Raw genomic sequence first — 11,722 nt, 5'->3', positions numbered from 1 at the left:
GTTCAGGTTGTTTTATTCTTTAGTTGCTATGGTAAGTATGAAGTTGCTTTTGTTAAGTCAATTTTTACAATTCCAGGAAAAAGGCAAATATCTATATCTTACAGATAAAATCATCGGACAGTTAGCCTTAATCCGTAGCATCGGTGGTTCAGTGGTAGAATGCTCGCCTGCCACGCGGGCGGCCCGGGTTCGATTCCCGGCCGATGCAACTACGCTTTTGCATATTTTACAATACAATGCTGAAATGGCGTAGACACACTTTTTGGACAAAGGGAGGTGGCTACTAACACTTTTGCCATTTCCGTAGTTCTCCATAATTTCGATGTGATTCCGTGGAGTAATAGTAGTAGTTCTTGCAAGCAAAACCATGCACAATAGAGGGTTACAAAAGTTAGGGGTATTTTGGGAGCCACTTTCTCCCTTGCTCAGTGCTTACACACAATCTGAATAATAGGGTTGTCCCTTATCAAAAAACCATCTTTTCGCTTCATTACTTCCGAGTGTTTCGACGTCGCTTCTGGTATTAAGTATTCTCCCAGGTGCCTCAACCTACCTTACACAAGTGCTGGAAGTTGTCCAATAACATGTGTGAAGGCTTCATCACTCTCCTCACAGAAACTATAGATAGTGCCTGTTCATATCCCTACTCCATCATCATCAACGGCGCAACAACCGGTATCGGGTCTAGGCGTGCCTTAATAAGGAACTCCAGACATCCCGGTTTTGCGCATGGGTCCACCAATTCGATATCCCTAAAAGCTGTCTGGCGTCCTGACTTACGCCATCCATCTCAGGCAGGGTCTGCCTCGTCTTCTTTTTCTACCATAGTATTGCCCTTATAGACTTTCCGGGTGGGATCATCCTCATCCATACGGATTAACTGATCCGCCCACCGCAACCTATTGAACCGGATTTTATCCACAACCTCACGGTCATGGTATCGCTCATTATGTAGCTTACGGAATCGTCCATCCTCATGTAGGGGGCTAAAAATTCTTTGGAGGATTCTTCTCTCGATCTGGATGAAGGCAGTTTGTACGTCTCGGGTGGTTCTTCCCATTATGTCGATATCGTCAGCATAGGCCAGTAGTTGGGTGGGCTTAAAGAGGATCGTAACCCTCGCATTTACCTCAGCATCACGGATCAGTTTCTCCAGGGCCAGGTTAAAGAGGACCCATGATATCGTATCCCCTTGTCGTAGACCGTTGTTGATGTCGAATGGTCTTGAAAGTGATCCTGCTGCTTTTATCTGGCTTCGCACATTGGCCAGGGTCAGCCTAGTCGGTCTTAGCAATTTCGTCCGGATACCGAATTCTCTCATGGCCGTGTACTGTTTTACCATGGCTATATCATAGGCGGCTTTAAAGTCGATGAAAAGATGGTGCAATGATGTCCATATTCCTAAAGTTTTTCCATCGATTACCGCAAAAAGAAAATCTGATCTGTTGCTGATTTGCCTGGAGTGAAGCGTCTTTTGTATGGGCCAATGATGTTTTGGGCGTATAGGGCTATTCGGGATAGCAAGATAGCGGAGAATATCTTATAAATGGTACTCAGCAACGTGATACCTCTATAATTGCTGCACTGTGTGATGTCTTCCTTTTTATGTATAAGGCAGATAATCCCTTGGTGTCAATCGTCAGGCATTGATTCGCTGTCCCATACCTTGAGCATAAGTTGATGAACCACACGGTGTAACTGGTCACCTCCATATTTAACCAATTCGGCTGTAATTCCATGATTATGATTTTTTAGCCGATGAATTGCACGGACTGTTTCTCCTGAACTTAGTGCTGGCAGTATTTGTCCGTCGTCTTAAGTTGGCTGGACCTCCAACTCGCCGATGTTCTGGTTGTTCAGTAGTTCATCAAAGTACTCGACCCATCACTCCAATATGCCCATTTTGTCGGAAATCAGATTTCCTCCTCGGCAGGATCAGCATCGAGGTGTATAACGCTTCATCCTGCTGACTTGTTGGTAAAACTTCCGCGCCTGGTGCATTCTTCCGTTCCGTTGCTAGCGTACATTCAACGTCAAACCAACCGTTCCGACTCCTTTTTCGGCTGGGGCCAAGTATGTTTGTGACCGTATCAATGATAACATTCTTTAGGTGGTTGTGAAGATCATTTGTTGATGCTTCATCTCCAGGTCCTCTGTTGACTGTGGTTATTGCAGTCCACCGTTTGATACCGCTTAATCTCCAAAAATCAGTAGCAAGATTATTTATTTTTTTGTAGGAGTCAAATTCCTTCTAAGATTTTGTCACGAGCTATGTTTTTTGGTTTGGTGGTCAAAGGGTAGCATAGTCCTGAATCGCCAATACCAAGAGCTCTACTACCACGTGGTGATCGCGCGGAGTTCTTTCTTAATGAAAATTTGCAGACGAGTCTCTCACGCTTAAAAACAGGGGAAATTGGACCAACTGGTCCTCCAGCTGCGATAGGGCTGACAATCCAACTAGGGAAATCAGAGTAACAGAGTCAGAAAAGGAGCCTCGGACTGGGTGGCGGTGAAAACGGGGCACCAATTTGCGCTTTATCCCATGGAACATGTTCTCCTTGCATAGAAAAAGCGCTACTAAGCGGTTGTTCCAATATAAGGGTGACGTCACAGCGTTGCACATATATGCTGCAAAGGGACCGGTATGCTGGGGAAGAGTCACTTCACTACATACTCTAGCATACACCTAGTAAACCGTCTGCTCGGAGTAGGTTCCCCAGTCAGCGTACAAATGAGACCTGCTGTTATCGACTTTAAAAACATAACAAATGTACTTCGCGCTTTCGAGGCAAATTTCGAAATATAAACCAACAAAGGAGACCGAGGAATCGAAGAAAGATATTTCCTACGGGGCAAAGTCGAAGGAATGGCCCTAAGTATGATATCAAAATTAAACTTGGAGATTTTAAAACCTATGTACGGATAGAGCCGGTATTCGGTCAATATGTCGGCTCTCATAGCTTGCAAGAACTAGCAATCACTGAGGATTGTTCAACTAGCAGTGTCACACGAAATTGTTATTGAAAGTATCTGGTTTGCGAGGAAAGAGATCCACAAACAAAAGTGGATTCTCAACACGGAGCTATTTCCACTTATGTGTTAACCGAACCCCACTTTCTCAGCTTAGCTGAATCCCCTCTAACAATTGGATAAGTTATCCATAGCTAAGCCCTTCACCTCGACTACGTTGATGACATCTGCTTGTTCTCTCACCGTGTCATGGACCTTGGCCAAATGGCTCTGTATTTGGAAAGAAGATAAACATCAACAAAACCAAGGATCTCAGTCTGACGGGTCAGCACACTCTCCCTATCTGCACTAACGGGTAGAGCATCGAAAGCGTCAATTTGTATATCTTGGAAGCCCGGTTTCTGCGGACGGTCGCAACGAATTGAATGTCGCCCGACGCATCAACAGCGCTAGATCCTCTTTCGCTGCCCTGTCTGAAATTTGGAAATGCAGTTGTCTCAACACCAACAACAGAACAAGTTGAAACTGTTCTGTGCTAGTGTTCTTTCTGTGTTGCTGTATGGAAGTAGCACATGGAAAGTGAACTCCAATGTTACCCAAAAAATTCAAGCTTTCGTCAATACCTGCCTGCGTCGTGTCATCGGCGGGCGCTAGTCTGACCCTCTATTTTAAAGGACCAACTTGGTCGGCGCACGGGCCTGCCACTCGCACGCACTGGTAGTTAAGGAAGACGGAAGTGGTAGTGGATAGGTCACTTTTTAAGGAGGGGCAACAACTGCGTTACGGACTGCGCATGCAGTGGAATCCATTATCCCACAACGACCGATGAGTCGGTTGCTCCATGGGCGTAGAACTGCAGAAGGGGATTGCGAACGTCTCGGGAAGTCGTGGGGAGAGCTAAAGTGCATTTCGGGTAACCGCAAGCGATGACGCGTAGGTGTGGTTGACGCGGTATACCCCACCAAGGACAACCATATTATCATTTATTAAGTCCTTCATAACATCTATAAGGGGAAACGAATGTCACAATAAGCGCGTATAACAGAGGTCCTCTAAATGAAGTATCACCAAATGATCTTTACATCTCAAGAAAGTTATCATTGGTACGGTCACAAATACATATCAGTATCGGCCAACAACATGGAGGTTTCTTTCCAAATTAGCAATAAAACAGGTTTTCTCTGTGCGGTAGGCGATGGGAAAACTGGTGGAATATGTCCATCAGTTGTACAATCTCTTCATCGACTTCAAGGCCAACGATGATACCTAGCGTAAAAGGAGAAAGTACAGTATCTCCACTCAATTGATTAGATTCACTAGGTTGACCCTAAACATGGTGCAAATGAAGAAATAAACAGCAGGATCACTCTCAAGACCTTTCACCATCGACAACGGTTTAAGACAAGGGGATGTCCTTTTGTTAAACCTTTATAACCTGGTCCCAGAGAAAGTTATTCATGATGCTGAAGTAAATATTAGAGGTACCATCCTTTTTAAGTGCACCCAACTACAGGCCTGTGCGGACGGTATTGACATCATGGGAAGAACAATCCGCGATGTACAAAATGCCTCCAACCAAGCTAATTTCAGCTTACAAAAAATTTTCCGTTCGAAGGGTCTCACTATTCGGTCAAAGCTTAAGTCAAGTCCTGATGCATTTCTTAAGGACTTTGGTTCTTAGCAAGAACACTTAGCCACGTTCGAGACGAGCAACTTTCGAAAAATATATAATGGGCGATGCCACGGCCGCCTGGTTGTAGATAATCCATGTGGATGAGAATGATCCTGTCCAAAAAGGTGGACGTGGCAAATCGTGCCTGAGATGAACAGATGGCGACCTCAGCCCAAAAGCTGGATGGCTGGAGTTCTTTACTATGGCAGGCCTAAACAAGGTACATGCTGATGCGCCAATCCATCTTTGGGACCCCATCAAGTGCTGTTAAAATGCGCCATGCAAACTATCTGGGAGTTTGAATCAATATAAATATGTACTTGATTAATCCACATTTATGTTTTATTGACTAATCCCTCGTTTTTCTGTCCATCTTACCTTGGGTCTCTGTTTCAAAGACTTCTTTGTCTACCTTCAAACTATTTGGCTTAGAAACATATTTGTGCTCTAGCGACGACCGCTGCCTTAACAATAAACTTATTAATGATATGAAAATAGATCCTTTTTGGGGCACATTAAGTTTTTTTAGAGTAGTGATTACTACGGGTTTCCAGCGAGGATAAAAAGGGTGACCTTTTCCTTTTTCTTGGATGCTCTGATTACCCTTATAATTCCGCGAGTGAGGTTGGCAGATCAAACTTTACCATGATGATATGAAAATACCCCTGGTTTGAAGTATTAGATACTTTTGAAGGGGCGGGGGCGGGATGACTGCCGCGATCTTCCAACGGGGCTTAAGAGCGAGAAACCCCGTTTCTTTCCCCCCTCCATAAAGATTGTGTTCAAAATTGAACCTTACCCTTAGACATGAAAAATAGCTCCAATTCGAGGGGCCGTGACATAAGGGGCTGACTCCAGCAATCCTTCACAGGGATTAGAAAGGGGGAAGATTCCTCTTCCTTCCGCATGTCCTCCCCCTGCAGAGTAGAATTGAAAATACCAACTTTACCAATATCATATCATTAAATCGTACTTTGAAAGGTCATCATTTTTTAAGGCTTGTGGGCCCAGATAGGGGAGATTTTCCATCATAAGAAAAACAAATGAATTAATTTATAATTTTTATTCAAACAGTTTTGCTTCTTTATTGATTTAAGCTATTTTGACATTAAACTCAACGTCACAAACTCGTATCGTGAATCGTTTTATTTATGAGTTAGCTTCAATCCAGGATTTAAGAGCAGCAACATTGGAGTAAACACCTGGGTATTGGGCACGAGCACATCCGTATCCCCATGATACAATACCAACCAATTTTCCGCTTTGGATCAATGGACCGCCAGAGTCTCCTTGACAGGCGTCCTTGCCACCAGCATCAACACCAGCGCACAACATACTTGAGGTAATGGAACCACTTCCGTATTTGCTGTTGCAAGTAGCACTGCTGACAACATTGACATCAACGACTTGAAGGGTTGAAGCAGCTGAACCTCCTTCACTGGTGGTACCCCATCCAGTAACGGTGACGACGGATCCAGCAGCTGGAGCTGAGCTGGTAAGAGCAATGAGTTGGATAGAGCTGGACAAAGTGAAGGAACTGGCAAGGATCAAAACGGCGACATCATTGCTCATGGTGCTGCTGCTGTAGCTTGGATGAACCTTGACTTGGGAGACCTTGATGGAAGTTCCTCCTGAGGTGCGGGAACTGGTACCAGCAACAACACTGAGGACGGAGGCTGAAGTTCCTTGGACACAATGGGCAGCGGTGACAACAACGTTGGCCTTGTAGAGGGATCCTCCACAAATGTGGCTACCAGAATACCTCAAAGAAATTTGATGAGGGTAGCTTTGAATAGTGGTAGCCTTACCGCCAACAATGCGCCCATCCAACAATGGGACAACATCAGCGGCAGCGCAGGCAAGTAAAGCGGTCAATACAACAAAACGGAACATTTTGAGTGCTGACTTTCAACGGAATGTCTTTCTTTTTATACCATTCCAAACAGTATGTTATCACAATTTTAATCCCCAATATTTCATTCGGACCATTCGAACCGCAAGAATTCAATCAGTTCTGGCGACATTAATCATAAACTATTTACTTTGAAATTTAATTAGATTAGTTGAAGTTCATAAGCCCTGGTGATCTTATCAGCAGGATAAGGATTTATTAGATAAGATAAAAGCATAGACAAACCGCACATGTCAAAATTTCAGGAAGGCGGAATATAAAACCTCACTTATCCTTTAAGCTTTTGCTGTTCAGGCTATCTTAGTGAATCTCCAATAAAATGATTTACGACTGACGCTGAAGAATCTAATTAATTTATCAGGGGCATAATTTTCACCCTGATTAGGAAATGCCAGTCATTCCAGCTTGTTATTGTATATAAAGGAAGAGATTCTGTCGAAAGTCAGCACTCAAAATGTTCCGTTTTGTTGTATTGACCGCTTTACTTGCCTGCGCTGCCGCTGATGTTGTCCCATTGTTGGATGGGCGCATTGTTGGCGGTAAGGCTACCACTATTCAAAGCTACCCTCATCAAATTTCTTTGAGGTATTCTGGTAGCCACATTTGTGGAGGATCCCTCTACAAGGCCAACGTTGTTGTCACCGCTGCCCATTGTGTCCAAGGAACTTCAGCCTCCGTCCTCAGTGTTGTTGCTGGTACCAGTTCCCGCACCTCAGGAGGAACTTCCATCAAGGTCTCCCAAGTCAAGGTTCATCCAAGCTACAGCAGCAGCACTATGAGCAATGATGTCGCCGTTTTGATCCTTGCCAGTTCCTTCACTTTGTCCAGCTCTATCCAACTCATTGCTCTTACCAGCTCAGCTCCAGCTGCTGGATCCGTCGTCACCGTTACTGGATGGGGTACCACCAGTGAAGGAGGTTCAGCTGCTTCAACCCTTCAAGTCGTTGATGTCAATGTTGTCAGCAGTGCTACTTGCAACAGCAAATACGGAAGTGGTTCCATTACCTCAAGTATGTTGTGCGCTGGTGTTGATGCTGGTGGCAAGGACGCCTGTCAAGGAGACTCTGGCGGTCCATTGATCCAAAGCGGAAAATTGGTTGGTATTGTATCATGGGGATACGGATGTGCTCGTGCCCAATATCCAGGTGTTTACTCCAACGTTGCTGCTCTTAAGTCCTGGATTGAAGCTAACTCATAAAAAGTTGGATTTGAAGCGTTAGCAGGCTTTTGAGTTTAATATGTGAATCAATTGAAATCGAAAATTAATAAATTGAGTTTATTATTAATTTAATATTTTCATTTTGTTTTATTGTGTTTTCAAATCCACGCATTGAGTCCACAAGGAGCTCTGCTCGCCATTTGGACCTAACCACAACCACCACGGTGTGATGGTCGAATTGTTTGAGCGATAGCCTCTATCACTTTGTTCCGGGTTCGAAAAATGCGAAAATATGTTCCGCAAGGGTCATCCCAGCTCATATGGTACCGCTAAGGCGCCGTGGCAGGAGTCACTTTAGATGAGCCTCTTGCAAACTCGGGTGTGATCACTATTTTCGAGTATGTAGGGACGGTACACCTCAACGGCTTGACTAGAATCAGTCCGGTGTGGACAAACACAACCGAGCCTTCAAAATGATTCAAAATCTTAATATGGCCTTTCTGAAGTTTCATTCCAACTTAGCTGCACAGGCATGTTACTCTAAGTGGACCAGTTGAAATACGCTTCAGCCCCCCACGATTTCCTGAGATGGCTGCACTCCTCCTCTACCTTCTGCGCCAAGCGCCCTTGGTGCGACTCCACTGCATGCGTAGCCAGCAACAAAATTGTCGCCTTTTCTTAATGTGTGGCCTATTCACTGCCATTTCTGCCTTCCGATCACAACGCATACAAGTGCCAGCCCTGTGCACCACCAATTTTTTTGTAAGAGTATTAGGCCAGCGTACTCCGATAATACGACGCAGACAGGTGTTGACGAAGGCTTGAAGCTTAACTGTAGGATCACTTTCTATGTGCTACTTCCATATATCAACACAGAAAGAATTCTTGCAAAGAACAATCTCAACTTGATCTTGGTGTTGAGATAGCTACAATGCGAGGTTCTAGGCAAATCAGCCAAAGAAACCTAACGCTATTAATAAGGTGGGGATCATCTGGTATTAACGCCCCCGATGCTTTGCCCATTAATGGAGACAGAGAGAGTGCCATGAATAGTCAGACTGGGAACCTTTATTTTCTTGGTGTTTATCTTCACTCCAATTCTACTTGCCCCTCTTCCCAAATCCAGAGCCAAGGTCCATGACCCAGTAAGAGAGCAAAGAGATGTCATTAACGAAGTTGGGGGTTTTCAGGAAAGATGTCATCGCCCTTTGAATTCCTCTACGTTCTTCGGATAAGGCAGCAATAAAAACGTCACCGATAACAAAAAGAAATAATATCGGCGGCAGGATGCGACAGGATTTTGCCTCTGAGCGCCACTAGATATTTTGCGCCATCATATGCCCTATTGAGTAGAACACTTGAGAAGTACCCCCTGTTCACGCTATCGAAAGCATTTTTTGAAATCGATAAAGAGTAGGTGAAGTGAAGATTTAAACTCCGCGCACTATTCCAAAATGATCCGTTGAGGGTTGATGTGGTCAATGCGGGAGGATCCAGATCGGATCTCAGCCTGTTCTCTGTCAATCAAGCGTTCGAAATGTTCTTTCATGCATTCCAGGACTATGTTAGCCATTATCTTTGCAGCGGCACGCAGATACCCCTCCAATTGTCACACTCAAAACGGGTGCCCTTCTTTGGAATCTTAACGATTATCCCATTCTTCCATTCTCTGGCAAAGGTCTCGGATTCTCAATATTTTCGTACAAGTGGAAGCAGCAGATCTGCGGAGACTCTAGGCGCGGCGATAAATAACTCTGCGGGGAGATGGCCAAGCCCAGTGGCTTTACTCCGCTTTAGTGCATTGATGGCTGAAATGGTTCCTCTTCTGCTAAAAGGCACAGTTCGTATCCGCATTCGGTGACCAGCAATTTCATCCACATAAAGAGGAACCCCATCGGATGTAGAACGGCTGAGTATCGTGGTTAAATGTTCTTTCCACTTCTTCAGTTGTTGGTCATCGTGGATTGGAAGCCGATTGTTGACGTCCTTCACAGGATTATCGAAAACTTCGCGGCCACATGCGAGCTAACGCTCGGTATGCATTTCTGTTCATTGTGTTCTGGGGTATCTTCCACTTCCCTGACCAGCGCAATAGCAAATTCTTTTTTATCACGGCGTACAGTACGCTGAACTTCTTGGGATTTCGCTCGGTATTGGAGTTCAAGCGCGTCAAACCCGCCATCACCGGCAGCGGTCAGTAGACCTTTCCATTCATCGATCCGCTTCCTCGATTCCGCAGTCTGCGCCTGGCTACCTGTGTAGCATCCGAGAAAAAAGAAACAGCCCAATTCTCATCGATATTCTCAGGTGGGTTACTCCGTCCATCTGCTGTTCGATTAGCAAGAGAGCTATTCCACTGTCGAGCGGTCGATGCTGAGCTTAAGGGGTAGCAGCTCCCCAAATCTGTGAATAGTGGCGGACAAAATACGCAAGCGAACATAAGCGACAATCAGTTGGTAATCAATTTCAAGGTTGATCTCAGCGCTTCTCTTATTGCACATATTGTAATAAACCTAGGGGAAATAGGAGGATCAGACGATCGTCCTGAGTGGTCGAAGGCGACCTAGAGGAAAGAGCTATCCCAGAAACCTAAAAAGTTGGCGGAATTGACCGTGAAGGTCCGCCTGCAAAGACTGAAGTTCCATCAAAGTGCTCGGTTGACATGTTCTTGCATGCCTCTGAGCTAGCGAGGCTCGAGAATGGGGGGGTGGGTCCTTTGGGCGCTTTGATCCCTCAGGTGTCATTAGTACAAAATTAACGTGTCTATACTGATGCGTGGGTCCACACCGCCTAACGAAAAAAAAAAACAGAACGCGAGCTAAACTTGGAAAATAAAAAAAACGGCTCGACTGTGCGTGAAGCCGTAAGTCTCCGGACCCGAGTCCCACGATCGAGAGGGAAGATCCACGACGGATCACAGTCCCGATCATTGTTTATTCTGCCTCAGTTAGTTATTGGGGTGCGGCTCCTGAGGTTCCCTCCCATCCTTGACATCCTCAGGCCATTATTTAGAGGATGTCCAGAATAAGGTTTTGCGGGGTGAAGGCGGAAGAAAGAGGGAGGAAGTTCTCAAAGTAAAATGAAATCAAAACATCAGAAATATATAAAAGAACAATGAAATTAAATCGAAATACAGAAGAAAAATGAAACCAAAATAAAAAAATATAAAAAGAAAAAATCAAATTAAAGCAAAAAAAAACTTCCACACGCGACGAGGAAAATGTCTCGCACACATTCAGACCAGAAATTTTTAGAGGCATCTTCTTCTAAGAATTGTTCCCGTGAGAGACTGTTGAAATTCACGTTCATCACAAACCAAGCTCCTCTTGGACAACTGTTTTGCTGTTCGTGAATTACGTCCTCTTGGCAGATTATGATTTCTGTGGCTTTTTACCCTGCCACCTCACGCCCATGCACAAACTTCCCAAAACGCAACGTCGTTATCACATCCAAAACTTCGCGCCGATGTCTCAGCAAACCAATTCCCCGACTTTCTGACTACGCCTCTACGTCAATCATTCCTTTTTTTCTGCCAATTTTCCTTCCGATTCACAGAGTTATCCGATTCTTGTCTTATATAAATTACCTTCCACCTTGTCCAAAACCGAAATTCGGGAGATGACGAAATTACCTCTAACTCGACTCTCTACGACTCCGTCACAAACAATGACATTTTGAAATCCCACCGGCCGTTGATCAGCTGTCCACCCACGAACCGGTCCCCATAACTCGGTTGAATTTCGAGAGTTCATGTTACAACAATATTCGCGTGCTTCTACGGATGCGGCAAATCATTCCTTTCTGTCAAGATCAAGATCGCCCGAATGCATTCAATAATGTCTAATCTGCGGCGAACATTAGGATAATAGCACATTATGGAATGCATTATTTGAGCAAATTAATTCAGATAGAGGCAAATGAGATTCTGCTCCTGTATCGAAGCCGCGGTCACTACAACATCCAAGAGGCAACTCCTAAATCTACTGCTGATCACGAAGTGGTCGATCTG

At 44.8% G+C, this 11,722-nt stretch overlaps 2 protein-coding genes and 1 non-coding gene across 3 annotated transcripts; 2 read left to right on the top strand and 1 right to left on the bottom strand.

Annotated features, from left to right (window-relative positions):
• Nucleotides 1-137: 137 nt before the first annotated feature.
• Nucleotides 138-208, top strand: Trnag-gcc. Its single transcript has one exon. It is a non-coding gene; the product is annotated as a tRNA-Gly (tRNA).
• Nucleotides 209-5,701: 5,493 nt separating this feature from the next.
• LOC119654743 (trypsin delta-like) lies at nt 5,702-6,558 on the bottom strand. Its single transcript, XM_038060274.1, has one exon. The coding sequence runs from the start codon at nt 6,533-6,535 to the stop codon at nt 5,792-5,794; it is 744 nt and encodes a 247-aa protein (XP_037916202.1). The 5' UTR covers nt 6,536-6,558; the 3' UTR covers nt 5,702-5,791.
• Nucleotides 6,559-6,984: 426 nt separating this feature from the next.
• On the top strand, nt 6,985-7,825 carry LOC119654744 (trypsin delta-like). The gene has a single exon (XM_038060275.1). It carries the CDS (start codon nt 7,009-7,011, stop codon nt 7,750-7,752), a length of 744 nt encoding a protein of 247 aa, XP_037916203.1. The 5' UTR covers nt 6,985-7,008; the 3' UTR covers nt 7,753-7,825.
• Nucleotides 7,826-11,722: the final 3,897 nt, after the last annotated feature.

This window comes from Hermetia illucens, chromosome 4 (genome assembly GCF_905115235.1).
Source record: "Hermetia illucens chromosome 4, iHerIll2.2.curated.20191125, whole genome shotgun sequence".
NCBI classification, from domain to species: Eukaryota; Metazoa; Arthropoda; class Insecta; order Diptera; family Stratiomyidae; genus Hermetia; species Hermetia illucens.
Note: the sequence above shows the minus strand (reverse complement) of the source record. Positions and strands in the feature narration are given on the sequence as shown.